This window comes from Schistocerca serialis, chromosome 3 (genome assembly GCF_023864345.2).
Source record: "Schistocerca serialis cubense isolate TAMUIC-IGC-003099 chromosome 3, iqSchSeri2.2, whole genome shotgun sequence".
Classification (NCBI taxonomy): Eukaryota; Metazoa; Arthropoda; class Insecta; order Orthoptera; family Acrididae; genus Schistocerca; species Schistocerca serialis.
The window spans coordinates 490,415,654-490,435,399 of NC_064640.1; the positions used below are offsets into that span (position 1 = coordinate 490,415,654).

General features: G+C 41.8%; 1 protein-coding gene across 3 annotated transcripts in view; it reads right to left on the minus strand.

Moving 5' to 3' along the window:
• Window positions 1–265: 265 nt before the first annotated feature.
• Window positions 266–19,746, minus strand: part of LOC126470375 (uncharacterized) — a 145,098-nt gene continuing 125,617 nt past the window's right edge. For all 3 annotated transcript variants that reach the window (XM_050098199.1, XM_050098200.1, XM_050098201.1), the window contains one exon: window positions 266–981. In XM_050098199.1, coding sequence (XP_049954156.1) covers window positions 688–981 — 294 coding nt within the window. In that variant the 3' untranslated portion in view covers window positions 266–687. The remainder of the gene's footprint in view (window positions 982–19,746) is intronic.

A 19,746-nucleotide genomic window follows, 5' to 3' on the forward strand; every position in this document is an offset into this window, starting at 1 on the left:
TTAGTTATGATAAATTAGCATAATTTGGTCATTTGCATAGCCACAGCAAATTCATTGAGGCAGTGTCTGTGCTCACAGAACACTGACTTCTGGCAAAACTTCCTCACAGATTAAAGTTGTGCGCCCAGACAACTCTCTACCAATAGAAAATTGCTCATGGCCTTACTTTTTCTAATGTTGGAGAGGCATTGGCACACTGAAATTTGGACTCAGGTTATGAGGCAATAATTAGATGGCAGAGATCTGCCTGTGAAACATAAAGAAATAGATTTGAGCCTTTATTCCACACATACTTTTAGCCTGTGAGGAAGGTTCACAATTGCCTGAACTCAGCTGGAAGTTTCATTCTAAACAGAAAGTGTTCTTCTTGATGATGGTTTCTCTGATACAACAGGAATGGATTTTGTATTACAACTTTATTTCACAACAAATGGATTAATAGACGAATAAGAATGCAATGTTCTATCGAAAAGGATCTTCAATACATGTTCCAGAATCATATCCTCAATAAAACAACAGTAAACAAATATTTAAAAAGTAATATCTGTTCACAACCAAGTGAAATTCGATTTACATACACACACGAAAGTTCAGAGGTTTACCCCGAATTGATAATTTCCAAAATCTTTCTCTTATTCCTTAGGCATCAGACATTATCATCATACAAGTTGAGTGTTTTAGCGCCAATTACAAAGTTTCATCATCAGTAGTCTCAATTTTATCTGATGGAACATTGTTTATTTCAGTATTATCATTTATGATGCAATTATTTTTAGTGTTTCTTTTAAGTGACTTTCCTGATTTCTTTTTAGAACTGGAACTTTCCCCTTTTCCAGGAAGTTGTTGTTTTATTCTGACTTTTTTAGTAAGAGAGTTCTTTGGGATGCGATCAGTGTAGTTAGTAATAATATAAACTGGTTGCTGAGGAAGCGCTTCATACGATGAGCCTGGTACACTATTTCTTCCTCTGGGTTTAAATATCTGCAACAATGAAATGAATATAATAATGTAAGAAACAACTTTCATAGTTAATTAAGCTTAAGCTTACCAAGTCTTTGTATTAAAACAAAATTTTACAAAAATCCAGACATTAGCTAGTTAAAAAACCAAGACTCATTAAAATAGAGCACATATTCCATCTGCATTTGTTCACTTTTGTAATTATAAAACAAGTAATTAATGCATTACGCTATTCAAGAAGAATAAATTAGAGAGATCACACAACTAAAACGAACTGACAATATAAGACAAGACAAGCTACATAAATAAGAATTATGAGCAAGTTAAATGGCTACAGAAGTGTTATGATGAATCAAATAATACTTATAAAGATTATACACTGAAGAGCCAAAGAAACTGGTATAGGCATGCATATTCAAATACAGAGATATGAAAACAGGCAGAATATGGCACTGCGGTGGGCAATGCCTATATAAGACAACAAGTGTCTGGCGAAGTTGTTAGATCAGTTACTGTTGCTACAGTGGCAAGTTATGAAGATTTAAGTGAGTTTGGGTGTGGTGTTACAGTCAGCACATTGGTGATGGGACAGAGCATCTCCTATGAAGTGCAGATTTTTCTGTGTGACCATTTCATGAGTGTACTGCGAATATCAGGAATCTGGTAAAACATCAAATCTCTGACATCACTGCGGCCGGCAAAAGATGCTACAAGAATGTGACCAACGACAACCGAAGAGAATCATTCAACGTGACACAAGTGCAACCCTTCTGCAAATTGCTGCAGATTTCAATGCCGGGCCATCAACAAGGGTCAGTGTGCAAACCATTCAACAAAACATCATCGATATGGGATTTCGGAGCCGAAGGCCCACTTTTTTACCCTTGATGGCAGCACAACACAAAGATTTATGCCTGGCCTGGGCCTGGCAACACCAACATTGGACTGCTGATGACTGGAAACATGTTACCTGGTCAGATGAGTCTTGTTTCAAATTGTATTGAGCGGATGGATCTGTACAGGTATGGAGACAACCTCACGAATCCATGGACCCTGCATGACAGCAGGGAACTGCTCAAGTTGGTGGGGGCTCTGTAATAGTGTGGGGCGTGTGAAGTTGGAGTGATATGGGACCACTGCTATGTCTAGATATGACAGAAGGTGATACACACAAAAGCATCCTGTCTGATCACCTGCATCCATTCGTGTCCATTGTGCATCTGATGGACTTGGGCAATTCCAGCAGGACAATTGGACACCCCATACATCCAGAATTGCTAGAGAGTGGCTTCAGCAAAATTCTCCTGAGTTGAAACACTTCCACTGGCAATCAAACTTCCCAGACATGTACATTATTGAGCATATCTGGGATGCCTTGCAACGTGTTGATCAGAAGAGATCTCCACCCCCTCATATTCTTATGGATTTATAGAAATCCCTGCAGGACTCATGTTGTCAATTCCCTCAAGCATTACTTCAGATATTAGTCGAGTCCATGCCACATCGTGTTGTGGTACTTCTGCGTACTCGTGGGGGGCCGACACGATATTAGGCAGGTGTACATGTTTCTTTGGCTCTTCAGTGTAATATACACATGCACGGTGTTCATGAAATGTATTTTCATTTGCGAATATGAAAAACCACCAGCTGACAATGAAAATTTGTGCTGGATCAGGAATCGCAGGCAGATTTCCCACTTATTGTGAGGGGTCACCTTACTATTAGGCTATCCCAATACACTCCACAGCCAGACCCAAACTGCCATACATTGCCAACAACGTGTCTACAGCTTGCACTCATAAATTCATTATGTATGTTCCTGTACAAAGAGACATTTTAATTATAGATTGCTTGCCAAGTGTCAGCAAATAAATATGATATTGAGGTGCCTGTGTTGTTCAGAATTATGATGCAATGTTGAAACTTCCTGGCAGATTAAAACTGTGTGCCAGACCGAGACTCAAACTCAGGACCTTTGCCTTTCATGGGGAAGTGCTCTACCAACTGAGCTACCCAAGCACGACTAACACCCCGTCCTCACAGCTTTACTTCTGCCAGTACCTCGTCTTCTATCTTCCAAACTTTCCAGAAGCTCTCCTGTGAATCTTGCAGAACTAGCACTCCTGAAAGAAAGGATATTGCGGAGACATGGCTTAGCCACAGCCTGGGGGATGTTTCCAGAATGAGATTTTCACTCTGCAGTGGAGTGTGCGCTGATATGAAACTTCCTGGCAGATTAAACTGTGTGCTGGAGCGAGGCTTGAACTCAGGACTTCATTTCAGCGCACACTCCGCTGCAGGGTGAAAATATCATTCTGGAAACATCCCCCAGGCTGTGGCTAAGCCATGTCTCTGCAATATCCTTTCTTTCAGGAGTGCTAGTTCTGCAAGGTTCACAGAAGAGCTTCTGTAAAGTTTGGGGTCGGCCTTGTTACTATGGATTTGGCAATGTTAGTCGCAGACATTTCTGTGGCAAGTAAAGTACTTTCAATTTATGATAAAAATAAAACTTTAGTGAGAATAATTCAACTAAATTACTGATAAATAAGAAAATACATTTACAAAAATTAGGCCTATACACAAGTGTATGTAAACAAAGTACTGACGTAAAGTTTCTGAATCAGACAACTTGAAATTAACACTACTTTCTGGAAATATGAACTAAATAATGAAGAGATATGCTCTACTTAAATTGCTGGAGAGAAAAAAGAAGAGTTAAACCAGTTTCTCTAAGTTCATTACACCAAAACATAAACAGAAATTTGACTGCAACCCAATTTTACGATGTTTTTGTATTTTCTGGAATAATTCATGTAGGAAAGTGAAACTCTTAAAAGTAAGCTTATAAAACACACTAATTCACATATTTATTGAGTAATCTGTATAAACTAACTGTTAATACAATCTAAATAACTTATCTTTACAATAGCAAAGGGATGCCAACCTCAGAAGAAAGAAGTGGGATAAAGTGAAATGCTGCCAAATGTTTTGAATCCTTCATCTCTTACAGGAAACAAAGGGAGTCATTAGGAAAGACTCATGTATTAAGCTATGAGGCATCATCCAACTGGGAACTAATTATATATGGTGTTCCACAAAAGGTTATTTTAAATGGCATCCCACTGGAGATTGTTAATGATGGTATGAGCATATGAAAAAGGTTCCAGATATGTGAGTGGTTCGAAGACTTCTTAAGTGATAGAACCCAATACATTGTTCCTGATGGCGAGTGTTCATCAGAGACAAGGGTATCATCACGGGTGCCCCAGGAAAGCGTGACAGGACTGCTACTATTTTCTATACACATAAATGATCTGGTGGACTGGATTGGTAGCAGTCTGTGGTTGTTTACTGATGATGCTGTGGTGTACGCGAAGGTGTCAAAGTTGAGTGGCTGTAAGAGGAGACAAGATGACTTTGTCAAAATTTCTAGTTGGTCTAGTTGGTGTGCTGAATGGCAGCTGGCTCTAATTGTCTAAAAATGTAAGTTAATGTGGATGAATAGGAAAAACAAACCCATAGCGTTCGGACACAGCATTAATGCTGTCCCACTTGACCCAGTCACATTATTTAAATATCTGGGCATAATGTTGCAAAGCGGTATGAAATGAAACAAGAATGTGAGAACTGAGAAAGGGAAGGCGAATGGTCAACTTTGATTTACTGGGAGAATTTTAGGAAAGTGTGCTTCATCTGTAAAGGAGACTGCATACCGGACACTAGTGTGATGTATTCTTGAGTACTGATTGAGTTTTGGGATCCACATCAGCTTGGATTACAGGAAGCCATCAAAGCAATTGAGAGGCAGGCTGCTAGATTTGTTACCAGTAGGTTCAAACAACAAGCAAGTGTTACAAAGATGGTTTGGGAATTCAAACGGGAATCCCTGGAGGGATGGCGATATTCTTTTCAAGGAAAAATACTGAGAAAATTTAGGGAATCAACATTTGAAGCTGACTGCAGAACAATCCTACTGCAGCCAACATGCATTTCATGTAAGGACCACAAAAATAAGGTATGAGAAATTAGGGCTCATACAGAGGCATACAGAAAGTCATTTTTCCCTCGTTCTATCTGCAAGTGGAACAGGAAAGCAAACATCTAGTAGTGGCGAGGGCTTTTAGAATGTGTATGTAGATATAGACGTAGATCTCAGGGTCCTTACTTTTTCTTATGTATATCAGTGACATTTCATCTGTAACATTACCAGATGCCAAGTTTGTTTTGTTTGCTGATGGCATTAACATCGCAATAAGAGCAAATGATGTACAGTCTTAAAAAGATTGGCTAATGAAACTGACATCAATAAATGGTTCCTAGCAATTCTTTGTCACAAAATTTTGAAAAAAGAAAAACCACACACCAAGTGCAGTTTAGAACTTGTAATAGTTTCCCTTCAGTCTATGCTTAAAATATAATGACAAAGAGAGAATAGAAGTTGGCAGTGTTAATGTCTTGGGTTTACAGCTTGATAATAGATTCAACTGGGAGAAGTGTACCACAGAACTGCTGAAGTACCTGAATAAAATTCCATTTGCAGTGTGAATGTTGTCAAACATAAGGTAATATAAAAACAAACAAGCTAGCATACTATGCTTACCTTCATCCCATAATGTCATACGAGATTATTTTTGAGGTAACTCATCAAGCCAAGTTAAAGTTTTCCATGTCCATCAATACTAGAAATAAGACTAGTCTTCACAAATATTTAAAGTCACTTGCTTTGTTCCAAAAAGTTGTCCATTATTCAGGAACACACATTTCCAATAATTTGTCAGCAACCGTAAAAATTTTAAGCCTTAAGGATTTATTGGTGGCCAATTCCTACTCCAATGATGAATTTCTAATTAGAAACAACTAATGTGTGTATGTTACTAATAATACCAAATAATGAGAGTATTAGTACAATCTGATTTCTGTACAAGTTCAGTGCAGTAGTAAGTGTTGTAAAATGATTTTTCTACTTGATGAATATTTCTATTTCAAGAATTATCAAATGCACCTCAGTGTACTGAACATTTACATGTTTTGTGAGTGTTAATTATTACCATTTAGATTAAAATATGATTAAGATTTTTTTAAAATTTATTCCACATCCAATGGGACCATTCCACTTGGGATTTGTGGAAGGTACATTAGCATATTTGCTTTTCTTTGTAAATATTTATTGGATATTCCTGCTTTTTCTGACATGTTCTACAGTCCAGAGGATCTCCTGATTCTGGACCTATTGAAATGAGAAGTACATGTAATTTAATCTCATCTAGTCTAATCCAAATGCTTAAAGATTCCTATTACTCTGACACAAGTGTTTTGATCAGCAATATCTTTCATACACAGATGATACTCATCCATTATCCTACTGATAAATCAAAATCTGCCAAATGCCTTACCTACACCAGAGTCTATGTCAGTGATTCCCAACCTTTCTGATACTGTTACTCTGAACAAAATCATACAGAAACCAATACCCCAACAGAGTTTAGTATCTAACTAAAGCTTAAAATGGAGAAAACTTGCTTCAACATTTCTATTCTTAAAATTACATAAAAAAATAGTATTTCATTAACATTCAACAAATAAAACTCTCATGTTTTTGTATGTGTTATACTAAATCAAAATATAATGAAGGTCAATAAGATGATTGGTACTGCTTATTTCTAACAATATTTTTTATATTTGGTTTGTTCTTGGCCAGAGCAAATTATAAATTGTGTTCTAGGTTCATTTGGATCCTTGCTTTTGTTTTCATTGCCATCACATTCACAAATCCACTTTCGCACGTACAAGTTGTCGTGAATGAAATCAATATTCTTAAAACTTTTTCTGATAATAATGAACACTTGTCACTAATCTTTCTCCACAATATTGCTAATTCTGTTTTAGAGAAATCTACTTTCCATGTGTTGCCTCCACGTAGTCCGATACATTGTGTTCTGGCTAGAACTTCACTACCCAAAAATATTCCTTGATTTATTGAAGATGGTCTTAAAACTCAGCTTTTACATGTTAATTGTCTCATTCAGGAAAACAGTTAATGACAGGATTTACTATTAATGATAAGAAATAACTTCACTGCTGGTTGTTGAGGATCACTATCAGTTCTGGTAACATCAAAACGTGTTAGCTTCAGCCCTGCACTGTTAAAGCTCCAATCTGTGAAGAAAACTGACAACTTCACCTTGTGCTGTCAAAATATTCATCATATTTACTTGCAAACTGAGGTTATGTATATTTATTCCTACAAAGAAATCCATAAAATATGCCACTTTGGAAATCAATGTATTGTGTGTTTTCTTTTGGTATGGAAAAGAAATGGTTACTGGCAATATGTTATGAATGGTGTGTGCTGCAAAACAATTGAAAAGGAAAACAATATGTAAACTTTGGTGACAATCATTGATATACTTTGGATATCTTGAACAGATAGGTCAAATTAATAAAAGAATCTAGTTGCCAGAAAGTGCAAAGTTGTTGTCAGCCTCTCTGTGAGATATTACAATTGTACAAATTGTGTTCATTATTCATGGTTCAGATACAACATATGTTCAGAGTATTCGACTGACATTTGGTAACCCTTCTGAACTGTCTATTCTCACCAGTATGCAGTTCACAGGAAAGACTATTTTTGCAACGCACTGCTCACAGTTTAGCAATGATTTCAGCCACTAATGATGGCTTTTTCCTTAAATAAAAAATGATGGTACAGCATAATAAATCCTGCATTTGCTGTCTTGACTTGCTCCAGCTGCAAGCCTGCATTCACTTAAACTCACCGCTATTCACAGTGTATCTCTGCAAAGCTCTGCATGGTGTGATGCAGCCCCATCCAAACTGAGAGTGCAAAAATGCTCTGCCTCTGGGACGCACCTTCATATAGTAAGATATTATTTGTTTGGACACTTTGAAATTATAGACAAGACTGGTAAACTATTTTCCACTGGCTATAAAGAGATATAGGTGTTGTACAATCATAAATATTTATTTTGATATGATAGCTACATTTTGTTCACAGCAACATATAGCTTAAAGTGCACCAGCTGAAAAGTAGTGGCAGTGTATAAACATTTGGTGGAGTCCTGAGCTTAAAGAAGGAAACAGAGTTGGGCACAAATTTTCTTGATGCCTCAAAAAAATGAAGGGTGGAAAATTTCTTGCAGATGACAACAGAAGATTTTGTAAGACTTCTGGAAATGGTTTGGGGGACGAATTTTTTAAAAAAATGACAATTTTAGATTGCCAATTTTTGCTGCCTTCAGATTAGTAATCACACTCTGCAAATTCTTCAGACAATGGGCTGTGAGTTACTTAACTTCAAACTTCAAGGAACTGTGGTAATTAGTCTGAACAATGAATCAGTGCATACTAAGCTTTACAAGAGGAATGTTGTCATGTGCTACATGTCTAGAACAGACATGTTCAGGAGGTGACTTGGCAAGTACAAGAGCCATGATAAAATGCATTACAAATTGTGTGCTCTCTTTTGAGATATGACCAGATGTCAACCTGTGTGTGCAAATTTTATTCTGCAGTGAACAGATGGCTTGAAGCACATGCTGAATTCAGTTCTGTCTTTACTGTGAAGTAATTTTTAGTCTGTAACTGTGTACATCCTTTACAGTGACATTTTCATGATCACTGCTCAGTGGCACCACAATTACACACAAAAAACTGACACACCTACTTATATCTTACTTACTCAGCTATTTATGTTCAATAGTATATGAAAGATAGTGCTGTAAATTAGCAATTGCTTAACCAGTAGTTGGTACTTGAACAGGAAAAATTCATTCACCTCTTCTTGAGACTCTTCTTAACAATCCAAAATACACTGAGAAAGTTGTGAAATGGGAAGCAGCAATAATGGATTCACTTCACATGTCTGTCAACTTGGATGGCAAGCAAACAACTGACTAACAAAAGCAGAACAATGAGCAAGCCAATAACTAGGTGGAGCCAACAATGAACATACCACACCAAGGAAGTGGCAGGCTGCATCTAACTGTCATCGTCAACTGCATGCGGATATCAAATTATGTAATTAATGCATTCGCTGTGGCTGCTGCCTTGTCATGTCATGCATTAATGCTTATATCTGACAATTTTAGAATTAGTTACCTACCTAAAATTATTAGTCTAATGAGATAGGGATGGATGGATGGATTGAAGAGGTTAAAGGAATCAAACTATGAGGTCATCAGTCCCTTAATCCTTTGTGTTTCAAGCTGGGAACAGTCCCTAGAGAGGAAGTACACAAAGACAAATCCAAATGGATTTGACTGTGTCCAAGAATCAAGAAAGCCAAGAGAGAGCAGCAAGTAGAAATGAAACAGGGGTAAAAGGGTGAATGTGGAAGAGTTTCCCCATCCATAAAGCAGCTGGAGGTCCCCAGAAAACATTATATGACCGCAAACACATCCTTTGCATCCAACTGGTGCTTCCACACCCTCTATTGCCACAATAATACTAGCTACATAGACAAGATAAAAATTTCAGGAAACAGAACAATGATGATGAGTCTGTCAACTAGTGACACATGTATGAAATAAGAATTAAAATGGCAGGAAGGGCAGCAACCAGGTCAGACCACTGAGCAAAGGCACCATGTGCCTCTCAGGTCAGAGCAGGCAATGGGGTACCCCTCAAATCGTTCAATCGGCCGACGAGGCTAATGTGCCCTGGATCAGAGAGATGAGTAAAAACCACTTCCACAGGTAAAATGGAAAACCAAACCAGCTGCTTTGGCATTGTCGTCTAGGTTAGGTTAGGTCATGTCAGAGCAGGCAGTGGGGTACCCCTCAAATCGTTCAATCGGCCGACGAGGCTAATGTGGCCTGTATCAAAGAGATGAGTAAAACCCACTTTCACAGGTAAAATGTAAAACCAAACCAGCTGCTTTGGCATTGTCCTCTAGCAACTGATACAGTGTGTCAGCAAGTTTAAGGTTTTACAGTAAGGTTGCCAAATTAGGGCAATCCAGTAGGATGTGGGTTGCCGAACCTGGGCACCACATCGACAGTAGGGCTGATCCTCACACCGAAGGATGGGGCCATGGGTGAGCCAAGTATGGCCCATGCAAGGCTTGCAGAGGACAGTAGATTCCCTCTGAGAAGCATGAAGGGAAGACTACCACATGGTCATGGTCTACTTTATGGTTTGCAGTTTATTCGGAGAAATCAGAGCACACTAATCCACATTACAAGCCTCCAACAACTGTCAGCATAGAATCAACCAAAGATCTGGTTCAGGTACTGCCACCTCTAAAGTGAGCATCCTGGCAGACAACCTGGCCAACCGGTCACCACGTTCGTTCCCTGGGTGCTCCCTGTTATCAGGGGTCCATACGGAAGACTCACCATTCAGTGTGGTGGAGGTCATACAGGAGGTCCTGGTTAGTGACAATCAATGGGTGTTGACAGCTTGAAGACTACTGAAGGAGTCACTGCCAATTAAGAACAACTAGCCAATGCAGGAGCAAATGTGACTGAGGGCTCACGCAATGGTCACCAATTCTGCACTGACTATACTGCAGCCATTCAGAAGGAGTATAGTTTGCTGCATCTTGCATGTGCCTACTGTGGTGTCACCGCCAGACACCACACTTGCTAGGTGGTAGCTTTAAATCGGCCGCGGTCCATTAGTACATGTCGGACCCGTGTGTCGCCACTGTGTGATCGCAGACCGAGCGCCACCACAAGGCAGGTCTCGAGATACGGACTAGCACTCGCCCCAGTTGTACGGACGACTTTGCTAGCGACTACATGGACGAAGCATTGCTCATTAGCCGAGCAGATAGTTAGAATAGCCTTCAGCTAAGTAAATGGCTATGACCTAGCAAGGCGCCATTAGTAACATTGCATGTATCTAAAGAGTCTCACTTGTATCGCCACAATCTCCAGATGTACCAAAAGGATGGATTAAAGTTAAGTATTCCAGAAGCTACGTACTTTTCTTTATAGCATTCATAACATATCCTGTTTCAGACCTCACGCACCCTGCTTTGACTTAGCGCGTGCCTTTCGGCTTCCTCTCATTGTGTCTAGGCTGTCTTGTCTAGACACAACACCTACAATGGGGGTGCTCACAGTTTCTCACTGCCAAGAGAAGACAGTGGAGAAAGATGGAGTTCAGAGCAGAGACTGTATGTGACCTGCAATTGTGACTCCAGGCCTTGGCCTCTGTTGTGGGAGGTAGATATCCCTACCAGGAAATAGGACACAGTAGTTTGGATGCTCATGGAAGCAGCAAATGTGTATTACATAGCTGAACAACAGTTGTTGGAGTTTGATCTGTAAGAGAGGGATGCCAGCCTCCATGAGTTGGCTGTTCACAAGGCTGGTGAGAAAGACACCTATTGCAAGTAAGACCTCCCAATGGTGTATCAGGTCTAACATCCGCAATGTTAAAGGTGATGCTGAGTCATATGCCAAGCTCCTATAATCAAGACACAACAGGATCATAGCTTTGTTGAGCCACAAAAGTGTAGGGTGATCTGCATCCCAGATGGTGTTACCGAGACAGCGAAAAGTATTAAGGTGTGAGCAGCATGTTTGTTTTGACCTGAATGTTGGTTAAGTTGGTGAAGACAGGGAAGCCACTTCAACTGGCCATCAAAGACAAATCCCAAAAAACTATAAGACTTCACCACACTGAGCATTTGGTCTTCGAGGTAGAGTTTGGTTTGGGGACGAGCAGTATGACAGTGACAGAATTGCAGGACACGTGTCTTGGTGGTGGAAAACTGGAAGCCATGGGTGATAGTTCAGGACTGTGCCTTGTGTACGACATCCTGCAGTCAATGTTCAGCAACACCCACAGTTGAGGGGCAATAGTACATGCAAAAGTCATCAGCATACAGGGAGGGTGACACTGTAGACCCCACAGTGGCAACTAGAAAAAGGTGCTCTCTCAATACAGATCCCTGTAGAGCCCCATTCTCTTGTAAATGGGAACTACCTCAAGTACGCAGAGCCGAGGGAAACCGGAGTGCAACAGCTGACAGGGTGACAGCGTCAATGGGGAATCTCCGGTAAAACACAGACACACACAACAGGGACAACTGACCACAAAGAGAGCATACAAATCCACCAGCAACAAAAGCAACGATGAATAGAGATATGATCATCTGCACTGTCAGAAGACAACTATGGTCTGAGGCCCGGTGTTACCCGCTTTATAGAACCCCTGTGAGTGCCGATAGATAGGCGCAGCAAATATGGCCCAAGCGTAGCACTGTGGCAATGACAGCAGCACTCGCAGATTATATAGGCGTCACTTAGTGGCTGTTGTCTATGTCCATGTCTTTTTGCAGGCTGTTAAAATTGTTGGACCAGGATACCAGAGTACCACAGAAAGCACCAACTTGAGCCCAGAGAGTACAGTGAGATGAAAAGTTCCTGATAAAAGTCGAGAGTTGGACCTGATGGTCCCCCTCATGGAGGGTAGTGAGGTTGTAGTAACATCATATAGTGTTATACATCCTACACAAGTAAAAAAAAGAAAAAAAAACAGTGATAAGATGCTGATGTTGAGCAAAAGCTGACTGAATAGCAGATTTGAGGCAGACCAAATTGTCAGTGGAAGAACAGCCTTAGCAAAAACTGCCCTGGGACAGAACCAAAAGACCCAAGACTCAAGGTACCAACACAGCTGTTGGATCACCATATGTTTGAGCAACTTGCAGAGAACATTAGTGAGGCTAATTGGGCAACAGCTGTCCATATCAAGGGGGTGTTTACCCAATATCAGTACTGGGACAATCACACTTTCTCACCATTAAGACAGAAACCCAACCAGATATGATTGACAATGGCAAAGATGTGTTGGAAATCCACTGATATGGGTTTGAGGATTTGTCCATAGAGATGAGTCAGGGCAAATAGCTAGGGCAGTGAGGAATTCTCACTCACTGAATGGAGTATTATAAGGTTCTAGGCGGTGTGCAGTAAATGGTAAAGGAAGTTTGAGGACATGAAATGCTGGCTGATGAATCTCAGATGCAAAGGCTTAACCATAATGAAAAGCAAAATGTTCAGCAACAGCATCTGGATCAGTGCAGACATCACCAATCAAAGAGATACCAGGTACACCTGCAGGGTACTGGCATCCATAGGGGATTGACTCTTTACCCAGACCTGTGAAGGAGGGGTATGGAGTCCAATGGTAGCAACATATCACTCTCAGCATTCTCAGTTCTGTTGGCAGACCTTAGCATGGAGCCATTTAAAGGCAACGAGGTGCTCCATCGATGGATGTCACTTATGGTGTTGGAGAGTCCGCCTGCCATCTGTAATGGAAATGGCTATTTTGGGGGTCCACCAAGGTACTGTCTTCTTACAGGTGGATCCCAAGAAAGAGGGGATTGCTGAGTCAGCTACCAACAGAATGGCTACAGTTGTGCTCTGGAAAACTGCAACAATACCTCCATGTGGCGAACTATGAAGGGCAACGGCAGTGGTGAAAGCATCCAAATCAGCTATGTAGAGAGTCCATCTGGTTGGGCTCCCAGGCGAGTGAAGCTGTAAAAGTGTCAAAAAGTTTGGAAAATAATCACTGTCACATAGGTCATCATGGACTCTCCAGTGGATGGATGGAAGAAGACCTGGGCAGAAAATGGAGAGGTCAATGACTGAATAAGACCCATACGCCACACTGAAGTGTGTGGCAACACCATTATTCAAGAGGCAAAGACTGAGCTCTGCAAGCAAATTTTCAACAGTTTTACACCAGCCAGTGGTCGTAGTTCCACCCCACAAAGGGGTGCGGGCATCACTCAATACTAGGAAGGGTGGGGTGAGTTGAGAGAACAGTGCAGACAATGCATTCTGGGACAATTCACCGTCGGGAAGGAGATACGCTTTACAGATGGTAAATTCCAGAGTTGTTTTTACACCATCAGCCACAGTTCCCAAAATCACGTTGAGCGGCATGTGTTTCTGTAAAGAGAGTCCAGAACGTACATGCAAACACCACCCAATGCTCTTTCATAGTATGTGCTCTTCTTAAAATAGCTCCAACAGTCGCAGAGGGTAGGAGTCCGCATTGCTGGAAAACAAGTTTTCTGGAGGACAATGCAAAAAGGGGAAGTGCACGGAAGATGTCGTAACCCAAAAAAGTGTCAGAAAAAACTGTTACAGTTCCACAAGAGGATCATGCTATCAGTATCTTGTGGGGCATGAAGGGACCCAGAAGACATATCACACCTCCATGCCACATGCTGCCACTGGTTGCGAAGATACACCATCAATACACATTTGTCCAGAAGCAGGGTCCATGGGAGGGTTTGGGGCCATTGGGGCCACCAGGAATGCTGCCTTGGACACAGAAGCAGAACATGCGGGGTCTGGTAGCATGGGGGCCATCAGAATCTCCCTCTTTTTGTCCTTAAGATGATTTAGCCTTTGGCAAGAGCCTGTTGCCCCCCCCCCCCCCCCCCCCCATATTTTGGAACAAAAGGAACTCAAAGTTGTATGACCTGCAACCTGTGGCTCCTTTGGTCACCAGTTGGCTTCCAGTTGCAGGTCAGCAGAGCTCTGGGAAGAGTATGTCTGAAGGAACCCTTTCCAGGTAAGTGGTGCTGGAGGAGGGAGTTGCTTCTACAGCTGGGGTTGGGTACTGATGTCCCCGGCAAATATGAAGCTGACGTTCCCAAAAGGGGTGTGGGGGAAGCAGTATGAGGAGAACCACAACCACCAGGGAAGCAGGTGTAGTCGGGTGGCCCTGAGGGTCAGATGTAGAAGATATGGAAGGTGATAGTGCAGTCACTAAAGTGGACAACATCGTTGTAACAGTAGCATACGTCATTGTCACATGTGTCAGATTTAGGTGGTTGTACTTCTTCTTGGTCTCTTGATATGTGAGGCAATCAAGGGTCTTGTATTCCTGGATTTTCTTGTCATGTTTGAAAATGGTGCAATCTGGTGAACAGGAGGAATGGTACTCTCCAAAGTTGACACAGATGGGGGGCAGGGCAAAAGGTGCATTCTTTTCCAATTGACGGCCACAGCCCCTTCAGGCTAATCTGGTGTGCAACACGAAGACATGTGTCCAAATTGCATGCATTTGTAGCACTGCATGGGAAGATGAATGTATGGCTTGACACAATGCTGATGCACTACCACCTTGACCTTCTCAGGCAATGAGTCACCTTCAAAGGCCAAGATGAACATTTCACTATCCACTTTGATTTCTTTTGGTCCTTGCTGGACACAAAGGACAAAATTCACATTTCACCACTCCAAATTAGCACACAACTTGTCATCAGTCTGTAAAAGAAGATCTCAGTAGAAAATGGTACCCTGTACCATTTTAAGACTTTTATGGGAGGTTATAGCAACAGGAATATCATCCAGCTTGTTGCAAGTGAGCAGTGCCCATGACTGAGAAGGGGAAGCTGTTTTAAGCAGAATGGAGCCACTTTTTATTTTTCAAATCACTGCCACTTCCACAAATCTGTCCTTGAGATGTTCAACAAAGAACATATGCTTTGTAGTAAAAAATGAATCATGGTCCATCATCCTAGAACATACCAAATATTGGGGGGAGGAGTAGTCCTCACTTTGTCTCTGAGCCCTATGTTCCTCCCGTGACATAGCTCAGGAAGGGAATAGGGTCATACTTCTCCACATTGTAATATGTCTTACCTTCAGAAGAGACTGTTGGGGCTGTGCAGCCACCCGCAGAAGAAAGTTTAATTTGCTTAATGTGTGAATGTTCTGCCATGGTACCACTCACTCCGAATGTGGGCTCTCCTTTCACAGGCGCCACTCAGGCCACAGCAATGGTTACCTGTACAGTATTTTATGGCTTGAATGCTACAAGCTGGCCGGCCGGGGTGGCCGAGCGGTTCTAGGCACTACAGTCTGGAACCGCGCGACCGCTCCAGTCGCAGGTTCGAATCCTGCCTCAGGCATGGATGTGTGTGATGTCCTTAGGTTAGTTAGGTTTAAGTAGTTCTAAGTTCTGGGAGACTGATGACCTCAGCAGTTAAGTCCCATAATACTCAGAGCCATTTGAACCATTTGAGCTACAAGCTGTAATGATAACCATGTATTCAAAGGCTGCTGAAATTTTACATTTTGTGAAATGTAAACTAATGTATTTCTCTTCATTAAGAACAATTTGTCAGTTTTAGTATGATGCTGATGTTTTGGCAAAGATCTAGATGGATATCACTACAAAGTTCATAGGACAACAACATAAAACAAATAACTGTATTACCTTTGAAAAGCTTTGAGGTTGGAATTACATTATCCACTGGTCACAAAGATATAACATGAATAGTAAAGGCTCTAAAAACTTCTATGGTCCCCACTTCAAATGATTTTCAAGTTTGTAGATGATTCTCCATCTAAACAGTCACTGACTTTATCTTCCTTACATCTAAAATGAAATGCTAAGTTCTGCCATTGAAGAAGTTTCCAATCCAGACAGAAATCTTCTTAGATGCACCATACAAACATATGGTATTCAATAAGAATTGGTGTGGTCTTTAAAAATTTTGAAAGTTTAGGAACACTAAGTCAGCAAGTACTTATGTCAGCAGGTCTTATGATGTCACAAACGAATACTGCCAGCTGAGCTTCACATGACCTAAATCTATATCTGCATTCCATAAACCACCATTGAACATGGGACCAAAAATATGACAAATTTTCCAAATACCGTAACGGGAATCAGTTCCACTGGGATGTCAAACAATTACTTTAGACCAGACAAGAGAGGAGAGATGTTTTCAGAATTCTTACTGAATGAAATGGATGGCAATTTGTTCAAACTCAGAATATGATGAGGAATTATGCTACATCCAGATAGAGACTGGTAGTTATGTTGGTCTGTTCTGCTGCCTTTCTTTTTTTTCCCTAGGTGAGTGTGACATGTGATCCTTTTCAGTGTGTGTGAACAGTTCTCTGCTAACATGTCAGTAAATTATGATTAAGAGCAGAGCTAACTCAATTACAAATCTACTTCTGTAGAGAACCCAACAGCCACTATGTCAGGCCCTGAGGCCTTGAGTTTGTTGCTTTCCAACAACAATAACCATGATAGCTATATCAGTTCTATTGTATGACAGCTGAAAGGTGGCAGTATCTCTTGATTTTCCTTTGTGGAAGAATATTTGAAGAAAACATTAAGAACTGATGAACTCAGAATATGCCAAGGTAATCACTGCTAATTTTATTAATAATGATTTGTGATATAATTACATGGGTTCTCCATACAAAGAGTGGTTTCTGTTGTACTCTGAGCAGATTCCTCGATCCACACACTGATTAATGAATTAGTGCTGTGGTCTGGATGGAAACCAAACTGTTCTGGGACAATGATGATTTTGATATTTTATAGAAATCCCTGTTCCAATCTTCACCAAATCATTACAATAGTACTTGACTTGTGAGTTAAAAGTATTTTTAACAGTGAATAAGTGAAAGATTCAATTGTTACTGGACACATGTATTGGAGTGATTCTGACAGCAATCTATCTCGAAGGAAAACAATAAAGCTTGTGACTGCACATGTATACAAATATATGATTTATAATAAATGATAGTGGTATGTATTTGATAGGTAAATCCCTAATATCATTTGGATTAGACATGTGGCTTGAATCTAGTGTTGGGTTCAGTTTAATGTTTTTATTCTTTTACCCAGCTCATCATTTCCGACACTTTCATCCTCCTTGTAATCTAATTTTCTCTCAGCTGATATTTTACAAATACACTCCTGGAAATTGAAATAAGAACACCGTGAATTCATTGTCCCAGGAAGGGGAAACTTTATTGACACATTCCTGGGGTCAGATACATCACATGATCACACTGATAGAACCACAGGCACATAGACACAGGCAACAGAGCATGCACAATGTCGGCACTAGTACAGTGTATATCCACCTTTCGCAGCAATGCAGGCTGCTATTCTCCCATGGAGACGATCGTAGAGATGCTGGATGTAGTCCTGTGGAACGGCTTGCCATGACATTTCCACCTGGCGCCTCAGTTGGACCATCGTTCGTGCTGGACGTGCAGACCGCGTGAGACGACGCTTCATCCAGTCCCAAACATGCTCAATGGGGGACAGATCCGGAGATCTTGCTGGCCAGGGTAGTTGACTTACACCTTCTAGAGCACGTTGGGTGGCACGGGATACATGCGGACGTGCATTGTCCTGTTGGAACAGCAAGTTCCCTTGCCGGTCTAGGAATGGTAGAACGATGGGTTCGATGACGGTTTGGATGTACCGTGCACTATGCAGTGCCCCCTCGACGATCACCAGTGGTGTATGGCCAGTGTAGGAGATCGCTCCCCACACCATGATGCCGGGTGTTGGCCCTGTGTGCCTCGGTCGTATGCAGTCCTGATTGTGGCACTCACCTGCACGGCACCAAACACGCATACGACCATCATTGGCACCAAGGCAGAAGCGACTCTCATCGCTGAAGATGACACGTCTCCATTCGTCCCTCCATTCACGCCTGTCGCGACACCACTGGAGGCGGGCTGCACGATGTTGGGGCGTGAGCGGAAGACGGCCTAACGGTGTGCGGGACTGTAGCCCAGCTTCATGGAGACGGTTGCGAATGGTCCTCGCCGATACCCCAGGAGCAACAGTGTCCGTAATTTGCTGGGAAGTGGCGGTGCGGTCCCCTACGGCACTGCGTAGGATCCTACGGTCTTGGCGTGCATCCGTGCGTCGCTGCGGTCCGGTCCCAGGTCGACGGGCACGTGCACCTTCCGCCAACCACTGGCGACAACATCGATGTACTGTGGAGACCTCACGCCCCACGTGTTGAGCAATTCGGCGGTACGTCCACCCGGCCTCCCGCATGCCCACTATACGCCCTCGCTCAAAGTCCGTCAACTGCACATACGGTTCACGTCCACGCTGTCGCGGCATGCTACCAGTGTTAAAGACTGCGATGGAGCTCCGTATGCCATGGCAAACTGGCTGACACTGACGGCGGCGGTGCACAAATGCTGCGCAGCTAGCGCCATTCGACGGCCAACACCGCGGTTCCTGGTGTGTCCGCTGTGCCGTGCGTGTGATCATTGCTTGTACAGCCCTCTCGCAGTGTCCGGAGCAAGTATGGTGGGTCTGACACACCGGTGTCAATGTGTTCTTTTTTCCATTTCCAGGAGTGTATATTTCACACAGCTCCAAAGTTTTTCTGGTGCCTGTATTCTATGCCACTCTACCATCATAATGAGCTAATGAGCCTTACAGATTGCTACAATTCTTTTGTTAAGAGACCTACAGTCAATCCATATTGTTCTTGACTTCATTTAATATTTTCTGTTGCCAAATCCAAATGGCACTCAACTCTCTCATGCAGAGAATCAGTTTGTGAAGTATTTGATGGTTGGCAGAATACCCATGTTAGTCATATAATTTTCTATTGCTGATAAAGCATCTTAGTAATCTCAAGTCATCCATACCAAAACAACATATTTCATGTGAACTGTAGTTGCTTTCCAGCATGCTGAGATACCCAAAGGCAGTCTGCTTGTAATAGCTTTTACTTGATTTACATGCTCAATTTTCAGTATTTCTAGCAAGTTATGTTACTTAGTTAAATCTTTTTTAGATAGTATACTTTTGGATCCAACAGTGATTTGGATTCCTTGCCTAGCATGGACATGGACATTTCAGAGGTACTAAGGCTGTCAGCAGTGGTTGCAGGCAGCTATTGTAAGGGGAGCCACTGCTGAGATACACACACCACTTGGTGCCATTCGGTGTCAACTGTTTGTCATTGATCTTGTGGCCCAGGCTCACAGCATGGCTTAC